The sequence below is a fragment of the Scyliorhinus canicula genome, chromosome 11, assembly GCF_902713615.1.
Source record: "Scyliorhinus canicula chromosome 11, sScyCan1.1, whole genome shotgun sequence".
In the NCBI taxonomy this organism is placed as follows: domain Eukaryota; kingdom Metazoa; phylum Chordata; class Chondrichthyes; order Carcharhiniformes; family Scyliorhinidae; genus Scyliorhinus; species Scyliorhinus canicula.
The window spans coordinates 26,441,453-26,469,370 of record NC_052156.1 but is presented as its reverse complement, the minus strand read 5'-3'; the positions used below and the strand labels follow the sequence as shown (position 1 = coordinate 26,469,370).

Sequence of the window (27,918 nt, the reverse complement as noted above, 5' to 3'; positions counted from 1 at the left end):
AATGTACTTTCATCCAAGTTCCTTCCTTCCTTCCAGAGGAAGCTCCACATCCTGTACCAGCTCACAATATCATCACTGAGATTAGAAAATTGGCAGGCAGGAAAATCATTGGGAGCAAACCTACATCCCCATCACTCCACTGCACAACAGAGTGACAGTGCAAGCACTACAGGTAAGGATTGTTCACTTATTAATACACTGAAAATTTACTTCCAAACATACAAAATTAAAACTCACCCTCCATGTTCGTAAAATGAATGTATACATTCTCTAGTGGCTTTATCCCAAATTTTAATAGTTTTGTCATCACTTGCAGAAACAATGAGTCGTCCGTCTGGTGAAAACCTTGAATTTGAAAACAAAAAATAAAGTTAAATTATTAAAAAATGGAAGAAATACTTTATTCCCAGGTCTATGCATTGAATAGAAATGTAGATGGAAATTACAAAAAAATGAACCTCCCTCAAATATATTGGCCAGGATTTTGTGATAAAAATAGTTGCAAGCCTATCAGCACTCACATTATTGCACAGCAACTTCCAGTGACCACACAAAGTGGAATTAAATAAAATACAGAAATCAGGAAGTTGCTGTTCTGAGGTGCCGAGCTTCTTCAGAAGCTTCACTATGACAGTAGCTTGTTGAGAGACTCACAACATGGAACGATGTGCTATCATAGATTCAATTATAGCACAGAGGCCGCCATTCGGCCACTGAGTCCATGCCTGCGATCCCCAGAACAATCGAGTCAGTCCAAATGCAACCCCGTCCCTCGATCCCCAAGGCCTCAATTGTTTATAGTTCCAGTACACACCCAACTATATATCCGCTAAACATTCCAGAAAAAGTTGGGTCTTGTCCATGCAAGTGTAAATGAAATTTTAACAGAGTGCAAAGTCTCAATTAATACCAAACAACCTCTCTGGTATTGAAAATTAACAGGTACAGAATATCATTCCTTCAAATTTTGATTATTTTTGGAGATTTTATAAAATTATGTTTTTCTACTTTAAATGTTTTTCTTCGTCTCTTATGCCTCTCTTAAACCCCATCTTTCTTTCCCTCTATTTATTTTGCTTTCAAACCATGATCTTATATTAAGTTAAATATTTCAACTTACACTTCCTAGTTTAGACCAGGTGTGCTTCACTAAGGATTTTTCAGCCTGATTGATTAGGGATTCTTTCCGTGTTCACACAGGTCACTTGTTAGAGCCCACTGTGCCATTTTGGGTTTTGAATCGAATCACTGCAACTTCATTGCAAAAGCCAATTGTAATTCGGTGGGCAGGAAGGGTGGCCTGCTTGGTCTGCTTTCAAAGCCAGTGATTTAGCCCTGTGCTAAACAGCCCCTTGGACAGAGAAATGACAAATGAAGTTTAGTCCGGACAAATGTGAGGTAATGCATTTTGGTAGGTCGAACATAGAGGGGAAATATGCTGTAAATGGTAAAACTCTTAGGAATATAGAAAGTCAGAGAGATCTGTGCGTGCAGATCCACAGATCTTTGAAGGTGGCAACCAAGTGGACAAGGTAGTCAAGAAAGCATACGGAATGCTTGCCTTCATTGGACGGGGCATCAAGTATAAAAAGTGGCAAGCCATGCTACAGTTGCATAGAATCTTTGTAAGCCGCACCTGGAATATTGCGCACAATTCTGGTTGTCACACTATCAGAAGGATGTGGAGACTCTGGAGGGTGCAGAGGAGGTTTACCAGGATGTTGCCTGGTCTGGAGGGTGTCAGCTATGTGGAGAGGCTGAATAGACTCGGACTGTTTTCATTTGAAAGATGGAGGTTGAGGGGCGACCTGATAGAGAGCTACAAGATTATGAGGGACATGGATAGAGTGGATGGGCAGGCACTCTTTCCCTGAATGAAGGGACAGTCACCAGGGAGCATAGGTTTAAGGTCCGTGGAGCAAAGTTTAGAGGAGATGTGCGGGGCAGATTTATTTATTTATTTACACAGAGGGTGGTGAGTGCCTGGAGTGCGTTGCCAGGGGAGGTTGTGGAAACAGATCCATTAACGGCGTTCAAAAGGCATCTTGACAAACACATGGATGGGATGGGTATAGAGGGATCCGGCACAATGAAGTGCTGAGGGTTTTGGCAAAGGTTGGTATCATGACCGGTACAGGCTTGGAGGACCAAGGGCCTGTTCCTGTGCTGTATTGTTCTTTGTTCTTGTTCTTTATAATGAAATGGGAGAGACATTTGTTCTCTGCTGACTGCAAAATTTGGTCGAAGCACACCTCCGACCTGCAAGCTGCCTGTTATGTGAAAATTGTAAACCTCCGTGCTAACTGAATAAAAGGTTGTACTTTGATACTATCAGGTTTTTGATCAAAGTGGCACTATATAAAAGGGCAGCATCATATACAGATTTTATAATGTTTAAATACTCTCCATATGGATAATCTACTGAATTACACATACCATAAAATGACTCATTCGTAGTGATCGCTTTCAAATCTATTAATGAAGCCAAATATCACCAACCAAAAAGAACAGCCCTTGAAGACAGGAAGGATAAACTCTGCCAGCCAAATAGAGAAAGGGAGATCCTCCCATCTGATTTTTTAAAGTTATTTCTCCATTTCATTTTTTAAAATTTCATGAAGCTACTGGTCAAGCATGTGAATAAGTAAATTAAGCCCAGGACTCAACCAATATTGCTGTAGGTTGATCACATCAAACTAGAAAACAACTGTTTTGGTACGGCACGCTCTTTCCCTTGTACGTTGTTTCCTCTACTCCTAATTAGTGCCTCTCCGGAGAGTTGGTGGAAATTCAAACTCATCACGTAAAGGATGGTGCACAGAAATACAAGTACAAGCACATGTATGTTATCCTAATACTGGATATCAAATATAAGTATCTAAATATACCGGCCATCCAAACTCCCCAAGCAAGGAATAGCAAACAGAAGTACAAGTTTATAATATAGTATATGTAGCATAAACCAATACAAGTACACAAAAAGCACTTTAAAATTAGCATAATATACCAAACACATTCTAACTTCCTCCAAAGGAAAAAGAACAAATTTGCAACATGTGGAAAAAGAAAAGAAACTAAGCAGGGAGGATAACTTTTCACATTCTTAAAATGCAGACCAGCAGTAAGGGCATTACTAAAATGCTCAGACCACCCAGCCACACAAGGAACATTGGTACAGAGGACACAGATTCTGCCAAAATGCTTTAAAATACAAGCTTTAACATTTTAGATCTACTCAGTCTCTGTAGTCACACAAAGACTAATCTATGCATCAAACGATGTGCACGATACACAGGAATGCCAACCAAACCATTTCCTGCCTCCTCTCTGTAAAGTATCATTACCACCACAGAAGTACTTACTTGGCACAGCGAACCCAATTTATGTGCTGGCTCAGCGAAAAAAAGAAACTTCTGCCGATGAACTGTCCAAACTTTGATTGTTTTGTCATCAGAAGCTGTGACCAATGATTGTCCATCACTGGAGAACTGAACGCTCCGTATGGTTCCTGTGTGAGCTTTTAACACGGTTGACTCACCCTTTCTGTAGAAAAATGGTGGGGGGAAAGAATTGATTACATGAAAAGCAATATTACACACCACACAGCAAATGCTTCCACAGATTAAGTGTCCAAACATTGAACCATCTCTCGAAAGGCAACCTCCCATCCACCACCTCCCACTGACCGCTATTATTTCTTAAGGTCCTAGTACTTCTCTACTTCAAGAAACCAGATGCATGCCATAATCAAGTTAACAAATGAATGCAGACACAAAAGAATATCAAATTCAAAATCTTTTGAGGCTCAGTAAGCTGCATCTACAAAAAAAAAGGCCAATTTTTTGATTAAAAACTGTCCCCAATCCCACATCCTTGGGCCCTCCATAAGCAATGAATTATGGTTTGGGGTGTGGGGGGGGGGGGGGGGGGGGGGGGAAGAGAGAGAGAGAGAGAGAGAGAGAGAGAGAGAAAAAATATCCTTAAAACTAAATGCATTATCTTATACATTATCTTATAATTTCCCAACCTAACAAGTGATGCATGAGTCAGTTCCAAAGAAGTCATACGACTGGTAACATTACCCGGTTTCTCTATCCACAGATGCTGCCAGGTCTGTTGAATTTTTCCAGCATTTTCTATTTCTATATAAGCGATGCATGAATGCCTGGTGTGATCAAGTGCATAGCAAATAAATTCAAGGCAACACTTAAAAAAAAAGTAAGATGATGGTGATGCTGGTGGGGTGCAGAGAGGGGGGGAGCACATGCAGCCGGGTGATCAAAAAGTGAAGTAGACTTAACTCCTTGAAATAAATCAAATTTCAATTCAGAAACTCAAGTAAATCTCACATTTCCCGCAACTAAATTATTTTTGTGTTAAATTTTAAAAGTATTTCATATAGTTTGGCATATTGAGGAGTAATTAAATGCCTCTGGTCAGTCTATCAGAGTAAGTCATAAGAGGTACTTTCTCACTTAGTTCCATAGTTTTTTAAAATCCCTCTCATTGATTAATCTTTGTTACATTCTGTAGACTTAAGCAGTGAATCAGGAAATGCTCACCAAATACCTTTGAAATATTTTAATGAGTGCAACGAAATTGCAAAGTGTGCTTTTAGAGCATGAAATATTTCTGTAGCTCACAACTGATACACTGTGATTCAACATCAACATAAAATGATTTATTATCCAAGCAAAATACAGATGCAATGGTCCAATGTCATCCTGTGCTATTAGTACACTTGGAAGTCAATATTATCAATCCTACGGCTATGGAGGAAGTGGCATGAAGAGACATGCATATTGAAAATCATCTTCTTTATTTTATGATCATGTTTGTTTTTCTCCCCCTCAAACATGTGTATTTTTGCAGTGACCTTCCTTTCACGGCTCAACTGGTTTTAAAACATAGGTTAGTTCTGAGAAGGAATCTCAGTTGTTCCATGACCCAGAATATTCACTGGTGCCAGGGGCGCCACACCCTTCTCGTCCTCAGCAGCAGGCTGCCCTGTCGCAACCATCCGACCTCCATCACCTCCTCATCCATCGGCATCACCACAGCAATGGACTGCACCTCCCATCCGTTAGCACTGCCTGGCATTGTGAGCATGCTTCTCCTGCAAACCCATACATAGTGTCACTCCTGTCTCAGGCCCAGCGGTGCCACTCACTGAGGCACTGTATATGCAGCATCATGCCGTTGGAATGGCAAGAGCAAAGGGCCATTCAGTCATCTCAAAACACCGCTCGGTGTTCAGATATGCAGAAAATGGGCGCCTCAACATGGAGGCTGGTGCCAAGTCATGTCTGAGGCATGGGTTAAACATCTGGCTCACATTTCATGGGCACTATTTCATTTGTGTTAGGTTGCCAATTTTCAATAATGTATGCCAACCTTTTCAGACCACATCAGGTCAATGATCTCTTCTGGCACTAGGCCCATGTTCTTGCAATCATCTCACAGCTCCCGACTTCCTTGGTCTTTGCGAGGTTTGCTGGCTTCCTCTGTTCTTCAATTGGAAGCAACACATCTCTCCAATCCCTTGCTGCCTGCAGCAGCACCTCTAGGGCGGCATCACTAAATTCTGGAGCGAACCTTCCTTGAATGCTTGCCATTCCCCTGCAGGTTCCCTTGTTCTGTACTCATTCTGATGGACCCTGTGGCTGCATCATGCCTCAAGGCTGGCACTAGCTTCCTCATGCCACCAATAATTGGCTGGCCTCCCTGCACGCTGGCAGACAACCAAGGATATGACCCCACTGTCAGATCCTCCACACAAACAGTAAAATTTAGCCCTTATTCCACCAACCTTTCAGACAGTGCACTGTCAAAACAATTCACAGAATTTTCAGCAGCACCGCCCCCCCCCCCCCCCCCCCCCCCCCCCTTTACCGTCCTTCTTTGGCACCATTCTGATAAGTCTCCTCAGTAGCCACTACTCTAAGCAAGACCCTGTGACACAAACATCAATATACTAAATTACACAAGACTATTGCATAAACTATTTTTTAAAAACAGACACTGGAGATTATAATTAGTTACAAATCAGCAATGAGCTTCAAAGGCAAATTTGAAATAGCTTGTACTGATCCTTGCATAAGATTCACAATGAACATTTACTCTACAATGGATGCTTAATTTTACACTCAGATTTCTACTTTGATTTTGAATTCAGGGTCTTTTCTGTTGGTTAGTTTAGAGAGGATTTCCCAGAACATTGGGAAAATTCCTCGCTCTTCAAGTCGCAACAAAGGATCATCTGAGGCACTGGACAATGGATCCGTTTATTGACCCCTACAAATGACTTTGTGACGACGCAGCATTCCCTCAGTTCTGCACTGGACTGTCATTTTAGATTATGCACTACAGGGAGAAGTTTATTTTTTGGTTCATGAACAATGTCATAAGACATGTCACTCACTAAATTCTGGTTTACATGATCCAATAATCCTGCAGTAAAACAGCACAGCTTCCAACTCAGTGAGCAATGCCACAGGAGATCCGTTTGTTTACAATAGATCTCAGTATTCAATAATTGAAGAATTACATCAATTATTCAAGAACACATTTGTCTATCCACTGAATATGAACCAGAACTCTCAAAGGATTAATGATTGTAATGCTATTGTTCCATTTTTGCATGCAATTAAGAGCTCTAAATACAATGACATTTATTTTAAATCAGGACACACACTTGAAAAACTGCAAACCCACATTTAAATCAAGGTGCACAACCTCAAGGTAGGTACATGGAAACAAATTGCTGCTAAGTTCACGCTGCTAAATATAGCCACTGCATCTCTTTATCACAGGCCGCTATTGTTAAATATATTTTCAGAACATCTATTTGAACGTTCTTATGTTGCCCAGCAACAATCTACAAGTACTTTCAGACCTTTTAATCATCAGCGTTCTTGGTCTTGAATCATTGTATATCTGGATTATGGTGGATACAACACAGTGATGTTCATAGGACTTAATCCCCAGTCACACAATACATCAGTCTAAACAAAATAAATCTGAAGAATTATTGTACACTTCTAGCTGAGTAAGTGATCAGCAGACAAACATTACATTTTTCATTTTCACTCGAGGGACAAAATTGCCAACAAAATTTATGTTAATTCAAATGCTGCTAGACCATTTCATAAACAACATTCACAATCAACTTCTGCCAATCAAGCAATTACAAGTGCAGATCACTTATCAATAGTCTGCATGCCCAAGGATCATTTTTAACCAGCTTGCCCGAATTCAATGCACATTTAGTATTTTGCTTCAGCAAAGCTGAAATGTTCATGTTTCAAAGCAGAAAGCAATCCAATTAAATTTCAAGCATAGAATTGTTGTTCACTACTTTGTATGAAGTTAGTTGGTTTATGGAGTTTGACTGTCGCAGTTCAAGAAGGCGATTCACCACCACCATCGTCTCAAGGGCAACTCACTTTGCCAGTGACACCAATTTCCCATGAAAGAATATAAAAAACATTCCATAAACGTGCGTCTCACGATTAGCTTTTCATCCATCAAGGGCACAAACCTGGGGAACTGTCTCACGCCAAACCAATCGTGAAGCTACTGGAGGAAAGTTGGTAGGGTAAGTTGACAGTGGTGTAAGCTCAAAACTAAAGCAACCCTCTGCTATAGATTCAGTATTCCAAGAATAGCTCACTGATGGCACCTGGAGGAATAAACCATCACTGGAAGCCATAATTCTTGCCACAGCTCTAGATAGGCCCCAACAGGTAGGCTAGCTCTAGGTAGTTAAATAGCATGATGTAATTCTGATGAGTGTGGTTTTAGCTAGTTGAATTACAGCCATTCACCTACACATACACATCGGGATTCCAGAACCTTGCCTCTGCTAACCTGCATTTATGTTCTATGAATTTGGGCAACTGGGAAGTAACTGGCTGGCATGGTGGCATAGTGGTTAGCACTGCTGCCTCACAGCTCCAAGGACCCGGATTCAATTCTGGCTTCAAGTGACTGTCTGTGAGGAGTTTGCACTTTCTCCTCGTGTCTGCGTGGGTTTCCTCCGGGTGCTCCGGTTTCCTCCCAAAGTCCAAAGATGTACAGGTTAGGTGGATTGGCCATGCTAAATTTCCCCTTAGGTATCCAAAAGATTAGGCGGTGTTACTGCTTTACAGAGATAGGGTGGAGGCATGGGCTTAAGTTGGGTGCTCTTTCCAAGGGCCGGTGGAGGCTCAATGGGCTGAACAGCCTCCTTCTGCACTGTAGGGATTCTATAATTGTATTCTAGAGGGATATGCAATCCACACTAGGCAGATAGAAACCTTGCCAGGACGCTGATCTGGAGGTTCAACCTGGTGAGTGGCTTTTGCAGACCAGAAATCCAGTTGATGAATAAATAAACTGATATGACAAAACCAAAGCTCAAATAACTGCCATTATCTGCAATGCATCCTTGAAACAAACTCGCCACTGTTTTTGTCTATATTATACAAGTTGATTTCTGGCAATTAGTTTTTTTGGAATTTCTTCGAAGGGTGAAGTGTGTGAATGTCACATTGGCTTGCAAAGTGGCAAATTTTCATGCTTTAAACCAGTGATAACTTCCCTTATTTTACTGCCTATTTTAATGACCGTAGCATATTATAGCTACAATATTTAAAAAGACTCAAAACACCTATCCAACCCCTAGAAAAGGTACGTCCCTAAACTGCCCCAGAAGCCGGTGGAAGTTCAGCAGTTGCATATATTCAGAACAGAGATCGATAGACTTTAGGATGTGGTATATGGAGATAATGTGGGAAAATGTCATTGAGGTAAAAGACAGCCATGATATAGTTGAATGGTAGAGCAAGCTCAAGGGGCCAAATGGCCTACTCTTGCTCCCATTTCCTATGTTTCTATATTCACAACTGCCTCGGGAAGGCAGAAAATATTGTCAGAGATCTCTCACACCAGACTTTGCCCTCCTCCAGGCCCTTCCATCAGGCAGAAGACCCGCACATCCAGACAAAGGAACAGCTCCTTCCCCACAGCTACGAGACTCCTCAACGACTCTCCCTCGGACTGATCTGGTTCCTGCAAGACACTATTCACGACGCCCTATGCTGCTCTTGCTCATGTATTTGCTATGTTTGGCCCTTGTTCCGCACTGTGACCAAATACTTATTTGTCGATGTACTTTGTCGATTATTCTTTTTGTCTATTGTGTACGTACTGTGTACGTTCCCTTGGCTGCAGAAAAATACTTTACACTGTATTTCGGTCCACGGGACGATAAATCAATCAATCAATCAAATCAAAAGCTCTACTCAATGCATAATTTTGTTTGTTTTTCAAAAAAGCTAGAGATCTGGGGGTTTCATTGGCCTTCTCACATGGCTAGGGAAAAACCATCTGCTGAAGAAACAAAACAGTCTTCTACTAATTGCTGTACACCTTTATATTATTATAATCTAGTAATTGTTAGATGCAAAGCAGATAAGCAAATATCAAAACAACTTAATGAAGTGCTTTCAGCTTGTTGAAATACATCCATTATTTAATCTGGAGATCACTTCAAGTGCGGGCTTTACACAAAGAAGAAATACTGGATAAACATCTCTTATAGTATCATTGTAATATGCTACATTGTGCATTGTTTGATGAGTACACACTCCTTAGTACTACAAACCTTCTAAACACTTTTACAGCCTCAGCAAAATTTCAACGTCACAAAATCTTCAGTTTTAAAAGAACAATATCAATAGCACCACCTAGTGGCTATTCATAAGCACACCAGAAGAAAATAAAAAATACTTTTATACAGCAACAAAATCACATCTTTCAATAGTGCATTACAGTGCTTAAGTACAATTAATTACTCTCAGATGCAGGCATATGATAGCCATTTTGAAAACAGCAAAATCCAACACAAAGCAATTAAACAAATGATTAGTTAATCTACTTTTAATGGTTTTGGTTGAAGAATTAAGGTAAACCCCCTGTTCCTCTTCGAGTAGGGCAATAGAATCACAATGCTTAGACAAAACATAGTTTAACATCACATTCAACAGCATCTGTAAAAATGACACACTGTCAGTACTGTACTAGCTGATGAGTCCAAGTCTTGGGAGCGAAGCTTAAATATACCCAGCGTTTTCCAGCAAATAAACAGATGCGACACAATCTGTTTAAATCTATCAGCACTCCTTCCTTTTCATTATGGGGTCATGTATCACATAATGCCCATGATGTCCAATTTTAATTTCATTCAAAAAAAAAGAGGCTCTTAATCACCTTTTGGCTCATCGGATGTGTCCCTTACCTGTCCAAGGTGAAAGATGTCATTGCTGATAAGAAGGGTAATTTCCATTTCAGCCCCCCCAAGGGCAGTATCATGCCCGAAACCAGATTTGGACCAGTGAGGTGAAGATTAAAGCTCTCAATCCTCGTCTCTAATAATACACCTGTATTACACAGCACCACCAACTGTACCAAGGTGGCATTTTTTAATTTCCCATACCAACTAAACTGGGGCCTAAATCCCCTTGGTATTGTATTTTTCACAGAGTTTTCTTCTGGAGCTGCATAGTTACCAAGAACTGGATAAAACCTGCCCAAATTCATGAAGCCAGCGGAAGGGAGCAGCTTTCCACCTATCAAGCTGTGCTTAATTTACTCACGGGCCAGGATTTAGAGGTCTATGATAGTGCTCGTTGCCGTCATCGAATAAACCTCTGCACAAGTTCTATTCCAGAATTGTCACGGTACAGGAGGCTGCCATTTGGCCCGTTGTGTGCGCACTGGCTCTCCAAACGAGCATCGTGGTTTAGTGCCATTGCCCTGCCCTTTCCTGTATCCCTGCACATTGCTTCTATTCCATTTCTATGGTGAGAATTTTGTCTGTCTTGAAGGACAATTCCCTCTGGTTCTAACCGGTAATGAGCTGCACGGGCATAGGCTGGATGGAGCAAAAATGACATGCAGTTGTGGGTGTGGTTCACAGTCAATGCACAACAGAAACTGAGAATAAAAGGCTACTGCAGGTGAAAGAGGTCATCATCCAGTGTGTTAAGGCACGGCTGATAGTAACTGCCGAGCTGTCAAATACCAGAAGAGAAACGTGAAACAACTGACCTCACCTTTGTTTTCTGCAATTTGTATAGTAGGTGGAGACGTTTTGAAATCTAGAAATAATGTCCCCGACTACTTGTGATGTTTTTATAGCAAAGTAAATGTTTATTAAGTAATCGGCAAAAACAATAAACTAAAATAGAAGTATACATATCAGACAATGACTTCACATGTACCAATACTTTACACAGCTCCAGACAATCATAATTTGAATAATGAAAATCGCTTATTGTCACGAGTAGGCTTCAAATGAAGTTACTGTGAAAAGCCCCTAGTCGCCACATTCCGGCGCCTGTTCGGGGAGGCTGTTATGGGAATCGAACCGTGCTGCTGGCCTGCTTTCAAAGCCAGCGATTTAGCCCTGTGCTAAACAGCTACCTAAACAGGTAGTAATTTAACTACCTTCAGAGTTCAGAGTTGATCTTCCTCTTCTGTTCAGCAACACCTTATAGATTTTAAGGTCTATAAAAGTTCAGTAACTTTTACCAAACAGTGCTTTTAATTTTCTTTTAGTGTGTCCTCTGCGGTTTCCCAGCAGTTTGCTTTGCAGATCTGGCTTTGTTCTAACGGTTTGTTGAAAGTTAACCAGATACTCCCGCTGTTGGCAGAGATCTAAACCTTCATAGGTTTCAGTATCTCCTCAAATATGTTCTTTCTCTTTGATCTCTCGTCCAGTTTCTTAAGGGCTGCTTTCTCCCAGAATTGATTAATTTAATGTCTTTACTTTAGCTTTTAGAATTTAAAAGTAAACTTCCTTTATCCATACTTTACCTATGACATCTTTCCTTCACACCTTATTTACCTTATCCTCTGAGCCACAACACCCATTCAAATCTATTCCTGTTCTATAATCATCCTCACTCAATCACCATAAGTAAACATCTGTTTAATGTCTTGCTAGTCTCATTAACATAGCTAACTTACAATTTACGTTCCCACAGTCACTTTGTCCTTTGCTTTAATTATCATTCGTATACCCTAACTGTTTAAAAATAGACCGGAATGTTAGCAATAGAAAAATATTACAATTCCTTAGATTATCCTAACAAGTAGCACTTGCTTAGCCATAATCTGCTCACTGATGCTCAGTTGAGATTCTGCCAGGGTCACCCAGTTTCTGACCTCATTACAGCCTTGGTTCAAACATGGACAAAACCTCCCCAGAGGTGAGGTGAGAGTGACTGCCCTTGATATCAAAGCAGTATTTGACCGAGTGCAGCATTGAGGAGCCCCAGCAAAACTGGAGTCAATGGGAACTAGGGGGGGGACCTTCTGCTGGTTGGAGTCATAGCTGGCACAAAGAAAGATTGCCATGTTGTTAGCGATCAATCATCTCAGCTCTAGGATAACACTGCAGGAGTTCCTCAGGGCAGTTTCCTGGGCTCAGCCATCTTGAGTTGCTTCATTGATGACCTTCCTTCCATCATAAGGTCAGAAGTATGGATGCTCGCTGATGATTGCACAATGTTCAACACCACTCGTGACTCCTCAGGCACTGAAGCAGTCCATGTACTAATGCAGGAACTCACCAAGGTCCTTAGGCAGCATGTTTCAAACTCACAACCGTTTCCATCCATGATGTGGAGATGCTGATGTTGGACTGGGGTGAGCAGAGCAAAGAGTCTTACAACACCAGGTTAAAAGTCCAACAGGTTTGTTTCGAATCACCAGCTTTCGGAGCACAGCACCTTCCTCAGGAGAATGAAGAGGTGGGTTCCAGAAACATATATATAGACAAAGTCAAAGATGCAATACGATACTTTGAATGCAAGTCTTTGCAGGTAATTAAGTCTTTGCAGATCCAGAGAGAGGGGTGATCACAGGTTAAAGAGGTGTGAATTGTCTCAAGCCAGGACAGTTGGTAGGATTTCGCAAGCCCAGGCCAGATGGTGGGGGGTGAATGTAATGTAACATGAATCCAAGATCCCGGTTGAGACCGCACCCATGGGTGCGTAACTTGGCTACAAGTTTCTGCTCGGCGATTCTGCGTTGTCGTGCGGCCTGAAGGCCACCTTGGAGAACGCTTACCCAGAGATCAGAGGCTGAATGCCCTTGACTGCTGAAGTGTTCCCCAATTGGAAAGGAACATTCCTGCCTGGCAATTGTCGCGCGATGTCCGTTCATTCATTGTCGCAGTGTCTGCATGGTCTCGCCAGTGTACTACGCTTTGGGACATCCTTTCCTGCAGTGTATGAGGTAGACCCATGTTGGCCGAGTCGCACGAGTATGTACTATGTACCTGGTGGGTGGTGTTCCCACGTATAATGGTGGTACCCATGTCAATGATCTGGCACGTCTTGCAGAGATTGCCATGGCAGGTTGTGTGGTGTCGTGGTCGCTGTTTTGAAGGCTGGATAGTTTTCTGCAAACAATGGTTTGTTTGAGGTTGCGCGATTGTTTGGAAGCAAGTATTGCGGGTGTGGGAATGACCTTGGCAAGGTGTTCGTCTTCATTGATGACATATTGAAGGCTGCGAAGAAGATGCCGTAGATTCTCCGCTCCGGAGAAGTACTGGACGACGAAGGGTACACAGTCGGTTATGTCCCATGTTTGTCTTCTGAGAAGGTTGGTGAGGTTTTTTGCTGTGGCGTATTGGAACTGTCGATCGATGTGTTTCCATCTGGAAAGACAAGGGCAGCAGACACGTGGGAACAAAACCACCTGAAAGTTGCCCTCCAAGTCACTCACCATCCTGACTTGGAAATATGTCACAGTTCCTTCACTGTCACTGGGTCAAAATCCTGGAACTCCATCCCCAACAGCACTGTGGGTATACCTACATCAGAGAGACTGCAGCAGTTCAAGAAGGCAGTCCACCACCACCGTCTCAAGGGCAATTTGGGTGGACATTAAGGACCAAGCCAGCAATGCCCACATTCCATAAACATTCCTGCTTGTAGCCATCACAATAAAAATTGGCAGATACAATAAAGGGACCAGACTGAGTCACAATCCACAGTTCCTGAGCAGTAATAGGTATCAATCTTTTCATTTACCACTTTAAATCACAAGTTCAAAAAAAAACGTTTCTTACACACTGGGAACCCAGAGGCGGACTGTTTTGTCTCGGGATGCAGAAGCCACTAAGTGACCAGAGGGAGAGAACTGAATTGACAGGACTGCATCTTTGTGACCGACAAATCGATAGGCTCTCATCTGTGGCTTCAAATTCCAGATCATGACACAGGAATCCATTGATCCGGTTGCTGTTAAAAGAAAACAAAGTTTTAAGGTTTGTTTCAAACCTGCAATGTAAACTGGTACATTTTCTTTCCTTAAAAGTATGCATCAATGCAGTCTCCTTCAACCCCTTTCCCTAATTTGTAAACTGAGTACGTAACCATTTTATTCCATAATCTGCAATGCAACAATTTCTATGATGCTATGAAAACTATGCCTCACCTGTCTCAAATCTGCCAATTTTGATCAGTGTATAAAAACTGTGAAACAGAATTTGATCTTATGCCCAGCTTTCGGATCTCTTTACTCTTTTCAGGACCAGGGACTACCCAAAAGCCCCAAGGTTTGCAGTACTACTTTTCTTTACTTTCACCAACTACCCACTTTCTCTCCTCCTATTGTTTTCTCACTGTCCTTACAGTTCTTCAGCCACGATTCATCCATTAGCCGCACCACCCATCGATAGAAAACGATTCAATAATGAAGACATCACAGCCAAACCCAATTCCATCCTGGCCCAACAAACAGCAAAGACCATCAGACACAAATTAGAGCCAGATTTCTAGCGGATTTTCCCTGCTTTAAGCCATGGAAGCAGAGGTCAGTTGCACCCTCGCCACTACCCCAACTGAGATTGGGCTTTCCTGACCTAAATGGACCATATGGATTCAATGGGTGAATTAGTTGAGCCAGCAGATAAGGTAATGAGAAAAATAGGTAATTATATGGCATTATCTGAAAAAGGATGAAAAGTTAAACCATGAACCTGTCTGGGTAAAATATCCCACAGCAGTATTTCAAAGAAGAGCAGGGGAGATAACATCACAATAAACACATTAACTGGCCATTGTCACGTTGTTTGTGGGAGATTGCTCTACGCAAATTGCCTGCCATGTTTCCTATATTATAGTGACTACTCTTCAAAAGGTACTTCATTAGCTGCAAAATGCTCAGGAAATCTGGGGATCATCAAAGACTCTATATTATGCAAATCTTTCTTTCTTTCACGTTATTAGCATAAAATAAAGCCGATGAATTATTTTGTGGTAGAAATTTATTGTGTTAAACTTCCCTTCAGAAACAAAGAAATGACAGTGGCAGATGCACTGCAATAACTTGTCAAGGTTTCTTAGACAGCACATTCCAAACCCATGGCCACTACCATCGAGAAGGACAAGAGCAGCAGATACCTGGGAACACCACCCCTCCAAGTTACTCACCACCCCGACTTGGAACTATATGGCTGTTCCTTCATTGTCACTGGGGCAAAATCCTGGAACTCCCTCCCTAACAGCAGTGTGGGTGTACACTTCAGGACCTGCAGTGGTTCAAGGCACTGTAGCACAGTGGTTAGCACTGTTGATTCACAGCTCCAGGGTCCCAGGTTCGATTCCCGGTTTGGGTCAATGTCTGTGTGGAGTCTGCACATTCTCCCCATATCTACATGGGTTTCCTCCAGGTGCTCCGGTTTCCTGCCACAGTCCAAATATGTGCAGGTTAGGTGGAGTGACCATGCTAAATTGTCCTCAAGTGTCCAAAAAAGATTGGGTGGGGTTACTGGGATAGGGTGGAGGTGTGGGCTTAAGTAGGGTGCACTTTCCAAGGGCAGGTGCAGACTCGATGGGCCAAATGGCCTCCTTCTGCACTGTAAATTCTAAGATTCTATAAAGGCAGACCACCACCACCTTCTGAAGGGCAATTAGGGATGTGCAATAAATGCTGGCCTAACCAGCAACGCCCACATCCCATAAATGAATTTTTAAAAAAGATAGATGAGCAATGCTGTTTCGCTCAATTTGACAGAAATCTGTCCAACAGCTGCTGGAAATAGCTGCTTTAAAAAGTCAGTTAAAATAATGTGCACCCTTTGATTGTCAGTAGTTTATGTCCTGAAAACATTAAGGATCTGTATTGATGTTGTTTTCTGCAAATTTGATATTTAATATTCAAGTATTCATCAAAATAATCAATCTTAAGAAACCTTCTACTAACTAAAGGCACATTATATTATTTTTAATGAACAGGATTGCATTATTGAGTAATACTTTCTCCTAACTAATAGCGATCATTAGGTTTAGGGTCATTATGGAAAGAGATGGACAATTCTATAATGAAGAAACTCAGCTCCAGCGGGGCTAATTCCAATGAGCTGGAAAATGATATAGGGTTGTAGCCGATGATTGGCAGGTCAAACGGTGAAGGAGCATTGGGGGAGGCCTTCACGGAAGAGATAGTCTGAGTACAAGGTAAACATATTCCTCAAGGGCAGAGAAAGGGCATCCAAAGTTAGAACCCTCTAGATGGCTAAAGAGGTTTTTAAAAATGTATGGGGAAAAGGAGGCTTATGATAACTGTCAGGTTAAAAAAAAACAGTAGGGAATCATGCAGCAAGTGCAGAGCAGAATTATAAAAGGAAATCAAAGATCCTATTAGATCAAAGGAGGAGGCGTACAAAGTTGCCAAAAAATAGAGTAAGCCTGAGATGTGGAAGCATTTTAGAATTCTGCAAAGGAGGACCAAGAAAAAGATTAAGAAAGGGAAAATAGAAAATGAGAGTGAACTAGCAAGAAACATAAAAAAGGAATGCAATATCTCCCATAGGTATGTAAAAAGGAAAAGATTGCAAAAGCAAATGTGAGTCTACTACAAGTGGAGTCTGAAGAATTTATAATTGGTAATAAGCAAATGGCAGAGAAACTAAACAAATACTGTGTGGCTGTCTTCATGGAGGAAAATACTAAAACCTCCCAGAAATAATGAAGAATCAAGGAACTAGTGTAAACTAGTGCAAGTTATTAATATTAGTACATCAAAGGTACTAGAGAAATTAATAGGACTTAAAGTAAATAAGGTCCCTTGGACCTAATGATCTACATGCCAGATTGTTGAAAGAGTTGGCTGTAGAGGTAATAGATGCATTGGTGGTCACCTTTCAAAATTCTATAGACTGCAAAATGGTTCCTGCAGATTGGAAAGTGGCAAATATAACCCCACTATTTACGAAAGGAGGGAGAAAGAAAAGGGGGGGGGGGGGACCACAGGCCTGTTCGCTTTATATCAGTACTAGGGAAAATGCTAGAATCTACAATAAAATATGTGATAACATGACACTTCAAAAATAATGGTAGCATTGGGCAGAGTTAATGTGGATTTATGAAAGGGACATCATGCTTAACAAGCCGGTTGGGAGGTTTTTGAAGTTGCAACTGGCAGAATAGATAAGGGGGAACCGGTGGATGTGGTATATTTAGATTTGCAGAATGCTTTTGAAAAGATCTCACACAAGAAATTGGTAGACAAAATTAGGGCACATGGAATTGGAGAAAATGCTGGCATAGATTGAGAACATTATCGGACAGAAAACAGAGATTGTGAATCAATGGGTCATTTTCAGATTGGCAAGCAGTGGCTAGTGAGGTACTGCAAGGGTAAGTACTTGGGTCCCAGCTATTCATAATCAATATCAATGAATTGGGTGTGGGGATTAAATGTAATATTTCCAAGTTTGCAGATAGAATTAAGTGGAAATGTGAGTTGTGAGGAGGAAGCAAAGGTACTTTATGGGGATTTGGAGAGGCTAAACGCGTGGGCAAAGATTTAGCATACAATGTGGAGAAATGTGATGTTATTTACTTTGGTAGAAAAAACAGAAATGCAGAGTATTTTTTAAATAGTGACAGGCTGGAAAGTGTTGACCATCAAAGGGATTTGGGTGTCCTCGTTAATGAGTCACTGAAAGCTAACATGCAGGTCCAACAAGTAATTCTAAAGGTAAATGGTATGCTGACCTATATTGCAAGAGGATTTGAGTATTGGAGTAAAGATGTCTTACTGCAATTTTATAGAGCCTTGGTGAGGCTGCACCTGGAATATTGTGCACAGTTTTGGTCTTCTTAACAAGGTAATATTTATTTGCCATACAGTGTGTAATGACGGTACACTAAGTTAACTCCAGAGATGGGGGGATTATCCTATGAGAAACAATTAAATAGACAGGGCTTTTAATCTCTGGATTTTAGAAGAATGAGACGTGATCTCATTCAAACATACATAAATAGCTGGCTTGTAATGCAGAACAAGGCAGCAGCCCGGGTTCAATTCCCGTACCGGCCTCCCCGAACAGGCGCCGGAATGTGGCGACTAGGGACTTTTCACAGTAACTTCACTGAAGCCTTCGTGTGACAAGGTTCAGCACAATGGGTTAAATAGCTGGCTTGTAATGCAGAACAAGGCGTCGGTTCAATTCCCGTACCGGCCGCTCCAAACAGGCGCCGGAATATGCCGACTAGGGGCTTTTCACAGGAACTTTATTGAAGCCTACTTGTGACAATAAGCGATTATTATTATAAATTCTTAAAAGGTTCGACAAAATACCCTTAAAAGGTAAATGCAGAAAGGATGTTTCCTCGGCTGCGGTGTCTAGAACCAAGGGACATAGTCCCAGATTAAGAGGCACATCATTTAAGACTGAGGAGGAGGAGGAGGAGGAATTTCTTTACTCAGAGGATCTTGAATCGCTGAAATTCTCTGCAGCTGATACATATTCAAAACATCAAGGGATACGGCGATAGTGCAGGAAAATGGTGTTGAAATAGATCAGCCATGACCTCATTGAATAGTGGAGCGGGCTCAAAGGGCTGAATGGCCCATTCCTGCTCCTGTTTCTTGTGAAGTAAGAGGGGAAAATAGCACAAAAGAGGGAAGATTAAAAGGTAACACATAAACAGAGCACCCCCACAGTCTTTTCTAAACATTTAAAAAGATGGTGAGAGGGAAGATGGGACAGATTAAGGACCAAAAAGGAAATCATCTTGAAAACAGAGGGCATGGTTGAGGGAGTGAAAGAGTATTCTGGATCTGCCTTCACACAAGAAGATGCTATTGCCAATTCAGTAAAGGAAGAATAAACAAGCAAAAGCACAAGATGCCCAGTCAATCCTACAAAGTGCTCCTCACTAACATTTGGGGATTTATGGCCAAAATTGCAAGAGCTGTCCCAAAGACTAGCCAAGCAACAGCCTGGCATCGTCATCCTCAACAAATCATACCTAATAACCAATAGTCCAGACCCCTCCAACATCATCACTATGGACATCCTGTCCCGCCGGCAGGACAGACCCACCAGAAATGGCAACTCGAGAAGGAACAGCCCATGAAATCCTCAACAATGATTCTGGACCGTATCGGATCTTATGACATCAAGTCAAACATGGGCAAGGAAATCTGCTGTTAACATCTATCTCCCTTCCTTAGCTGATGAATCAGTACCCTTTCAAGTTGAACACTACTTCGCAGAAGGACTGAGGGTACTAATGTATTCTGAGTGAGGGATATCGATGTCCATCACCAAGAGTGCCTCAGTAGCACCAGTACTGACTGAGCTGGCCAAACCCTGAAAGATATATCTGCCAGATTGGGTCTGCAACACACAGAATCTTTCCTAATATCACAAAGTAAATTGCATAGTGTGAACTTTACTTGATGAGCCAAAGTTGTGTTTCGCTATTTCATTCTTTGGCTTTGTTTCGCAACAGTAAGAATATCGAGTCTGGACCTGCAGTGATAGTAGTCCAATTCAGAATGCACGGTTGAGGATTTGGATGTTTTGATTATTCATGATCAACACTGATGTTGACTAAACTCTGACCTGGTGAAAAAAATCTGGGATTTTGTCTGATGTTAGAATACTTTTCCTATATTACAACATTAGACTTCAAAAGTACTTCCTTGGCTGCAAAGTGCTTTGGAGCACCCAAAGTCATGAAATGCACTAGGTAAATGGAAGTCTTTATTTCTAGGTAGCTTGATCACTAGAGGTCCTCAATGCCTTCTCCCCAAACAAACAAGTTGTCACATACCTTATCCCCTAACTTTATTGATGCCCCAAAATATTATAAATTGATAGTTTATTCAGGAAATGAAACATACCCAACTGCTTCATGTTAGAGTTAAAGTCGATACTTGTGACAGTGTCACGATGGCCTTTAAAGTGCCGTTCTAATGTCGGATCCTCCTACAAGATAAAAAAGTGAAACCTTAAATATTTGCACATACTGTGTTTCAAACATTAATTACACCCAGTTAATAATTATTGTTACAGTGTATTTATTTTAAATGATTGTGCAACACACATTTTGCGAAAAAGAAAATATTCCTACACAAAAACAGTTTTGATAATTATTTCATACAAATACATGCATCTGTCCTCTCACGCGTTCTACCTTCCAGCTAGCTTTGAGTAGCAGTCCGCCAATTCTCCACCTTCCCACACGCAATGAGTACCAGCATAATGCCCCTTTGAGACCCACAGTTCTGGAAAAATAATGGAACGTGGACCAAAACTGAAATGGTCCAGATTTCTTGCCACCAGGTTCAGGCAAGGAGTACTGCTGCTCTGGCAGCCTCGCACCCAACGCAGGTAGAAACTGAATATCACCTCCCCATCCCACCCCACTCCCACCCCTCCAACTTGCCTTGAGGCAAACTTGACACATCTGATTGCTTTTTCCCATCCTTTGTTTCATATGTTCAGAGTAACTTAAGCAACCAGAAATAGGATGGTTGGAATAAATGGCAATGGAGGGCTGTGACTAGTGGTGTTCCACAGGGATAAGTGCTGGGACATTTGCTACTGTAGAATATGTAAATGATTTGGAGGAAAATATAACTGATCTGATTTGTAAGTTTGCGGACAACAAAAAGGTTGGAATTGTGGATAGCGATGAGGACTGTCAGAGGATATAGGTCAGTTGGAGACTTGGTCAGAGTGATGGCAGATGGCGTTTAATCAGGACAAATATGAGGTAATGCATTTTGGAAGGTCTAATACAGGTGTGAAATATACAGTAAATGGCAGAACCCTTAAGAGTATTGACATGCAGAGGGATCTGGGTGTGCTGGTCCACAGGTCACTGAAAGTGGCAACTTAATTGGAGAAGGTAGTCAAGAAGTCATATGGCATGCTTGCCTTCATTGGCCGGCGCATTGAGTATAAAAATTGGCAAGTCATGCTGCAACTTTAGTTAGGAGATACTTGGAGTATAGTGTTCAATTCTGGTCGCCACACTACCAGAAGGATGTGAAGGTTTTGGAGAGAGTACCGAAGAGGTTTACCAGGATGTTGCCTGGTATGGAGAGCATTAGCTATGAGGAGAGGTAGGATAAACTTGGTTTGTTCTCACTGGAACGACTGAAGTTGAGGGGCAACCTGATGGAAGTCTACAAAATTATGAGAGGCATTGACAGTGTGGAAGAGTCAATTACCAGTGGGACATAGGTTTAAGGTGCGAGGGGCAAAGTTAGAGAAGATGTGCGAGGGAAGTTTTTTTTTTAAACACAGAGGCCAGTGAGTGCCTGGAACTCGCTGCCAGAGGAGGTGGTGGAAGTAGGTACAATAGTGACGTTTCAGGGGCATCGTGAAAAATACATGAATAAGATGAGAATTGCGGGATATAGACCCAGAAGTGTAGAAGGTTTTAGGTTCGACCGGCATCATGGTCAGCGCAGGCATCAAAGGCTGAAGGGCCTGTTCCTGTGCAGTACTTTTCTTTGTTGTTTGTTCTTGCTAATATGGGTTGTAGTGTCCAATTCTCATCACACTATAGTTGGCATTTGGGATACATTCTGTGGGCAGCAGTGAAGTGACAATGCTCACTGCTGACTTCAAGAAAAGCTGCCCACAAGATGTAGCAATCTCCTTGCTGTGGATTTCCCCTTTCCTGACACCAGTTCTAATCTGGCACCAAGGGGATATCCAGTAGCAGTGATGTCATCATGCAGCATAAGCAATAAATCACTTGGCTCAGCAGAAATCCAAGCCAGAGTTCCTGGAAGAAGGGAAGGCAAATGGGATTTGACCATGTGGTTGTGAATTTCTATCTGAAGTGCAGGAACATGGGAGCCAATGTAGGTCAGCAAGTTTCAGGCTGATAGCTGAATGAGTCAATGTGCGTTAGGATATGGACAGAAAAAGTTTGGACGAATTCAGGTTTTTGAGTGGTGGGAAATGGGAGGCCAACCAGGAGAGCATTGGAATGTTTCAGTCTGGAGTCAACAAGGTATGAATTAAAGTTCCAGCACCCAAGACATAAGGCTGTGGTAAGAACGAGAAATGTTATGGATGTGAAATTAGATGGGAGAGTACAGAGATCTGGAGCTCTGCTCAGGGTTAATAATGATGCCAATGTTGTGAACAGTCCAGTCAGCCGGAGACAGCAACAAGTGAAGTGAAGCGAATGGAAGCGAATGGAATGGAAGTGAATGGAATGGGTGGCACAACAAAACTTGTGACGGGGCAGAAGACAATAGCTTTGGTCTTTCCAATATTTAGCTGATGGAAATTGTGGCTCATCCAGGAGTAGACATCAGATGAGTGGTCTGGTAGCAGTTTTGGTGGTTGGATAGAACCAAATGTCATCACCATACATATCGAAACTGGTGTCACGATTTTAGATTATATTACTAAGAGGTATCATATTGATTAGAAGTTGAAGTAGCTCGAGGATCGGTCCTTCAGTGGCTCAAAAGGAATGGTAAGAGAAGCCATTGCAAGAGATTCCAAGGCAACCAGTGGGAATATATTCGAGGGAAGCCTTTAACAATGGCCTGAACAATGTCAGTTGAATCTCAGGTTGCAAAGGGATAGAGAAAGATGAGGAGGAATAGCAATCAACTGTTTCAGACACACAAGATGCTACTGTCACTTTGATCGTAATGTTTCTGTGCTGTTGAAGGGATGGAAATATGACTTGAAGAATTTCAAATGTGGGCCAGCAGGAAAGATGGACACAAATTTGGAAGGGAGCAACAAGTTTAAAGCCTTTAGGGAAGAAAAGGTCAGAGATGGGGCAGTGGTTTTAAAAAGAAAATTTTAAAAAGCAAAGGTATTTTTAATAAATGGAGAAGGATGATGGTGTCAGATTTGAAAACAATAGGTATAATATCTAGGTACATGATACTAGGTTGAGGGCAGCAGTAATAGCACATTGGTTAGCACTGTCACTTCACAGCTTTCTTATGGGCAGCACGGTAGCACAAGTGGATAGCACTGTGGCTTCACAGTGCCAGGGTCCCAGGTTCTATTCCCCGCTGGGTCACTGTCTGTGCGGAGCCTGCGCGGGTTTCCTCCGGGTGCCCCGGTTTCCTCCCACAGTCCAAAGATGTACAGGTTAGATGGATTGGCCATGCTAAATTGCCCTTAGTGTCCAAAAAGGTCAGGAGGGGTTATTGGGTTACGGGGATAGGGTGGAAGTGGGGGCTTAAGTGGGTCGGTGCAAACTCGAGGGGCCGAATGCACTGTATGTTCTATGAACAGTTTGCAGTGCCAGCAGCATCGGAGTGGCTTTTGAGCCACTGAAGGAGTGAAAAAGGCAAGTGGGACAGTTGGCAATTTAGCAGGAATAGGATCAAGGGAGCTCAGAAAGGGCATGAGGGGAGGGATGCTACTGAAAGAAGTGCCAAGTCTAGGTGCGTGTGTGAGTGCGTTGTTTGGGGGCGGGGGGGGGGGGGGGGGGGGGGGGGGTAATAGAGAGAGAAAAGACACAACTAAGGCAGTTGAATGAACCGTGTCAAGGTTAGTTTCAAAGCATTCTGAAAACTCCTCATAATTGCAGCTGAAGGACAGGAAGTAGGGAAAGGGCTTGAAGTAGACAGTTCATAGCAGGGAGATAAGATGCCAGGAGTTACCTTCACATTCCAGATGACCCTGGACTGATAATCAGTGTTAGTGTCAGGAGAGGGCAGCGTGATCTCATGCTCCTGAAATGGACGATAAATGTCTACACCAGTGACCCATTATTGGAACAAAACAAGTTTTGCAATGACCAAATCCAGATTTAAAATGTGACATCTTCAGGCTGCTTCACTATATTGCAATTTAAAGCTGAGCTGAAGTGAACCTGATGCCCTTGGGCAGTCGTGTATTTGTTATGGGAGGGTAGTCAATGGAAAAAATTAAAATAAATATGGCATTCATGGTGCAAGAAGTCAATCCGCTGACACACTCCAGCTCTCATCCTCCCCACAGCCTGGCAGAGCCTCTCCCCTGCCCAGCTCTCACCCTCTGTCAGCCTGGCAGAGCCTCCTTTCTTCCCAGCTCTCACCCTCCCCACAGCCTGGCAGAGCCCCTCCCCTGCCCAGCTCTCACCCTTTGTCAGCCTGGCAGAGCCTCCTTTCTTCCCAGCTCTCACCCTCCCCACAGACTGGCAGAGCCCCTCCCCTGCCCAGCTCTCACACTGGCAGAGCCTCCCCTCCTCCCAGCTCTCACCCTGGCAGAGCCTCCCCTCCTCCCAGCTCTCACCCTGGCAGAGCCTCCCCTCCTCCCAGCTCTCACCCTGGCAGAGCCTCCCCTCCTCCCAGCTCTCGCCCTGGCAGAGCCTGCCCTCCTCCCAGCTCTCACCCTGGCAGAGCCTGCCCTCCTCCCAGCTCTCACCCTGGCAGAGCCTCCCCTCCTCCCAGCTCTCACCCTGGCAGAGCCTCCCCTCCTCCCAGCTCTCACCCTGGCAGAGCCTCCCCTCCTCCCAGCTCTCACCCTGGCAGAGCCTCCCCTCCTCCCAGCTCTCACCCTGGCAGAGCCTCCCCTCCTCCCAGTTCTCACCTTCCCCACAGCCTGGCAGAGCCCCTCCCCTGCCCAGCTCTCACCCTGGTAGAGCCTCTCCTCCTCCCAGCTCTCAGCCTAACAGAGCCTCTCCCCTGCCCAGCTCTCACTCTCTCAGCCTGGCACTCCCCTCCTCCCAGTTCTCACTCTCCCCTGCCCAGCTCTCACCCTGGCAGAGCCTCTCCGCCTCCCAGCTCTCACCCTGGTGAAGCCTCCCCTCCTCCCAGCTCTCACCCTCCCCACGGCATGGTAGAGCCTCCCCTGCCCAGCTCTCACCCTGGCAGAGCCTCCCCTGCCCAACTCTCACTCTCTCACCCTGGCAGAGCCTCTCCCCAGCCCAGCTCTCACCCTCCCCACAGCCTGGCAGAGCCTCTCCCCTACCCAGCTCTCACCCTCCCCACAGCCTGGTAGAGCCTCTCCCCTGCCCAGCTCTCACCCTCCCCACAGCCTGGTAGAGCCTCTCCCCTGCCCAGCTCTCAGCTTTCCCTCCTCCCACCTTTCACCCGGAGAGCCGGCTCTGATATGCCACCCCAACCCCGCCGAGCCGGTCCCCGGCCATCGCGGCTCACCTACCAGGCCGGAACTCATCTTGCCTCCTCAGCTGGAGTCAGGAGCTGCCTGCCCTACTAGGCCCGGCGCTACCCTCCCGTCACCCTGGTTACCCCGCTCCACCAATCCGGGCGCTCCTCTCCCGCGGGCAGTTGGCCGCCGCCGCCAGGCCACGCCCCTTCCTTAAAGGCGAAGGCATGGGCCAAATATCTCTCCGCCGATTTAAATGGCAAACACCTGACAGCAGAAGAACGAGCAGCAGGAGTTAAAGTCGCTTTTGAAAGAAGGGCGCTTTCGGGTCACGTTCCCCTCCAGGATGGTGGCGCGGTGGCTAGCACTGCTCCATCACAGCTCCAGGGACCTGGGTTCAATTCCAGTCTGGGTGACTGTGGAGTTTGCACTTTCTCCCCCTGTCTGTCTGGATTTCCTCCCACAGCCCAAAAATGTGCAGGTTTGGTGAGGTTGTTGGGTGAGGGAGTGGGCCTGGGTAGGCTGCTCTTTTGGAGGGTTGGTGCAGACTCCATGGCCCAAAAGGACATCCTTCTGCACTGGAGAAATTCTATGATGCCTCCAAAACATGTTTTTTGCAATTTTTTTATACTTTGCATTACTCTGACAGTAAGAAGTCTTACAACACCAGGTTAAAGTCCAACAGGTTTGTTTCAAACACGAGCTTTCGGAGCACGGCTCCTTCAGGTGAATGGAAAGGCTTGTTCCAGAAATGTTTATATAGACACAGTCAGAGATGCCCCGGAATGCGAGCACCTGCAGGCAATCAAATCATCAAAGATGCAGAGAGAGAGGTAACTCCAGGTTAAAGAGGTGTGAATTGTCCCAAGCCAGTTCAGTCGGTAGGCCTCTGCAAGTCCAGGCTTGTTGGTGGGGGCCGAATGTAATGCGACATGAATCCCAGATCCCGGTTGAGTCCGCATTCATGCGTGCGGAACTTAGCTATAAGTTTTTGCTCAGCAATTTTGCGTTGTCGCGTCTCCTGAAGGCCTCCTTGTAGAATGCTGACCCGGAGATCAGAGGCTGAATGTCCTTGACTGCTGAAGTGTTCCCCAACTGGAAGGGAACAGTCCTGCCTGTTGATAGTCGCACGATGCCCGTTTATTCGTTGTCGCAGTGTCTGCATGGTCTCGCCAATGTACCACGCTTCGGGACATCCTTTCCTGCAGCGTATGAGGTAGACTACATTGGTCGAGTCGCACGAGTATGCGCCGCGTACCTGGTGGGTGGTGTTTCCACGTGTAATGGTGGTGTCCATGTCGATGATCTGGCATGTCTTGCAGAGATTACCCTGGCAGGGTTTTGTGGTGTTGTGGTTGCTGTTCTGAAGGCTGGGTAATTTGCTGCAAACAATGGTTTGTTTGAGGTTGCGCGGTTGTTTGAAGGCCAGTAGTGGGGGTGTGGGGATGACCTTGGCAAGATGTCCATCCTCGCTGATGATGTGTTGGAGGCTGCGAAGAAGATGTCGTAGTTTCTCCGCCCCAGGAAAGTACTGGACGACGAAGGGTACTCTGTCAGTGGTGTCCCGTGTTTGTCTTCTGAGGAGGTCGGTGCGGTTTTTTGCTGTGGCGCGGTGGAACTGTCGATCAATGAGTCGAGCGCCATATCCCGTTCGTACGAGGGCATCTTTCAGCATCTGTAGGTGTCTGTTGCGCTCCTCCTTGTCTGAGCAGATCCTGTGTATACGGAGGGCTTGTCCATAGGGGATGAGTTCTTTAATGTGTTTCGGGTGAAAGCTGGAGAAGTGGAGCATCGTGAGATTATCTGTGGGCTTGCGGTAAAGCGAGGTGCTGAGGTGACCGTCCTTGATGGAGACGAGTGTGTCCAAGAATGGAACTGAATTTGGAGAATAGTCCATGGTGAGTTTGATGGTGGGATGGAACTTATTGATGTCATCGTGTAGTCGTTTCAGTGATGTCTCGCCGTGGGTCCAAAGGAAAAAAATGTCATCGATGTATCTGGTGTATAGCATCGGTTGAAAGTCCTGTGTGGTGAGGAAGTCCTGTTCAAACTTGTGCATGAAGATGTTGGCATATTGAGGTGCAAATTTGGTCCCCATGGCTGTTCCGTGCGTCTGGATGAAGAATTTGTTGTCGAAGGTGAAGACGTTGTGGTCTAGAATGAAACGGATGAGTTGCAGAATTGCGTCTGGAGATTGGCAGTTGTCGGTGTTGAGGACTGAGGCTGTTGCAGCAATGCCGTCGTCATGGGGGATGCTGGTGTAGAGTGCCGAGACATCCATTGTGACGAGGAATGTTCCTGGTTCAACTGGTCCATGGGTGCTGAGTTTCTGTAGGAAGTCCGTCGTGTCGCGACAGAAGCTGGGTGTACCTTGTACGATGGGTTTCAAGATGCCCTCGATGTGGCCAGAGAGGTTCTCACACAGGGTCCCATTGCCTGAAACGATAGGACGGCCTGGTGTGTTGGCCTTGTGTATTTTCGGGAGGCAGTAGAGATCTCCAATGCGGGGATTACGTGGGATGAGAGCACGTAGGGTG

General features: G+C 44.0%; 1 protein-coding gene across 1 annotated transcript in view; it reads right to left on the bottom strand.

Annotated features, from left to right (window-relative positions):
* LOC119973948 (POC1 centriolar protein homolog A-like) overlaps window positions 1-25,567 on the bottom strand; it is a 139,562-nt gene extending 113,995 nt beyond the window's left edge. Inside the window, 6 exon segments of the mRNA XM_038812632.1 lie at window positions 238-345; window positions 3,363-3,403; window positions 3,405-3,543; window positions 14,123-14,294; window positions 20,197-20,281; window positions 25,436-25,567. Coding sequence (XP_038668560.1) covers window positions 238-345; window positions 3,363-3,403; window positions 3,405-3,543; window positions 14,123-14,294; window positions 20,197-20,281; window positions 25,436-25,450 — 560 coding nt within the window. The 5' untranslated portion in view covers window positions 25,451-25,567.
* Window positions 25,568-27,918: the final 2,351 nt, after the last annotated feature.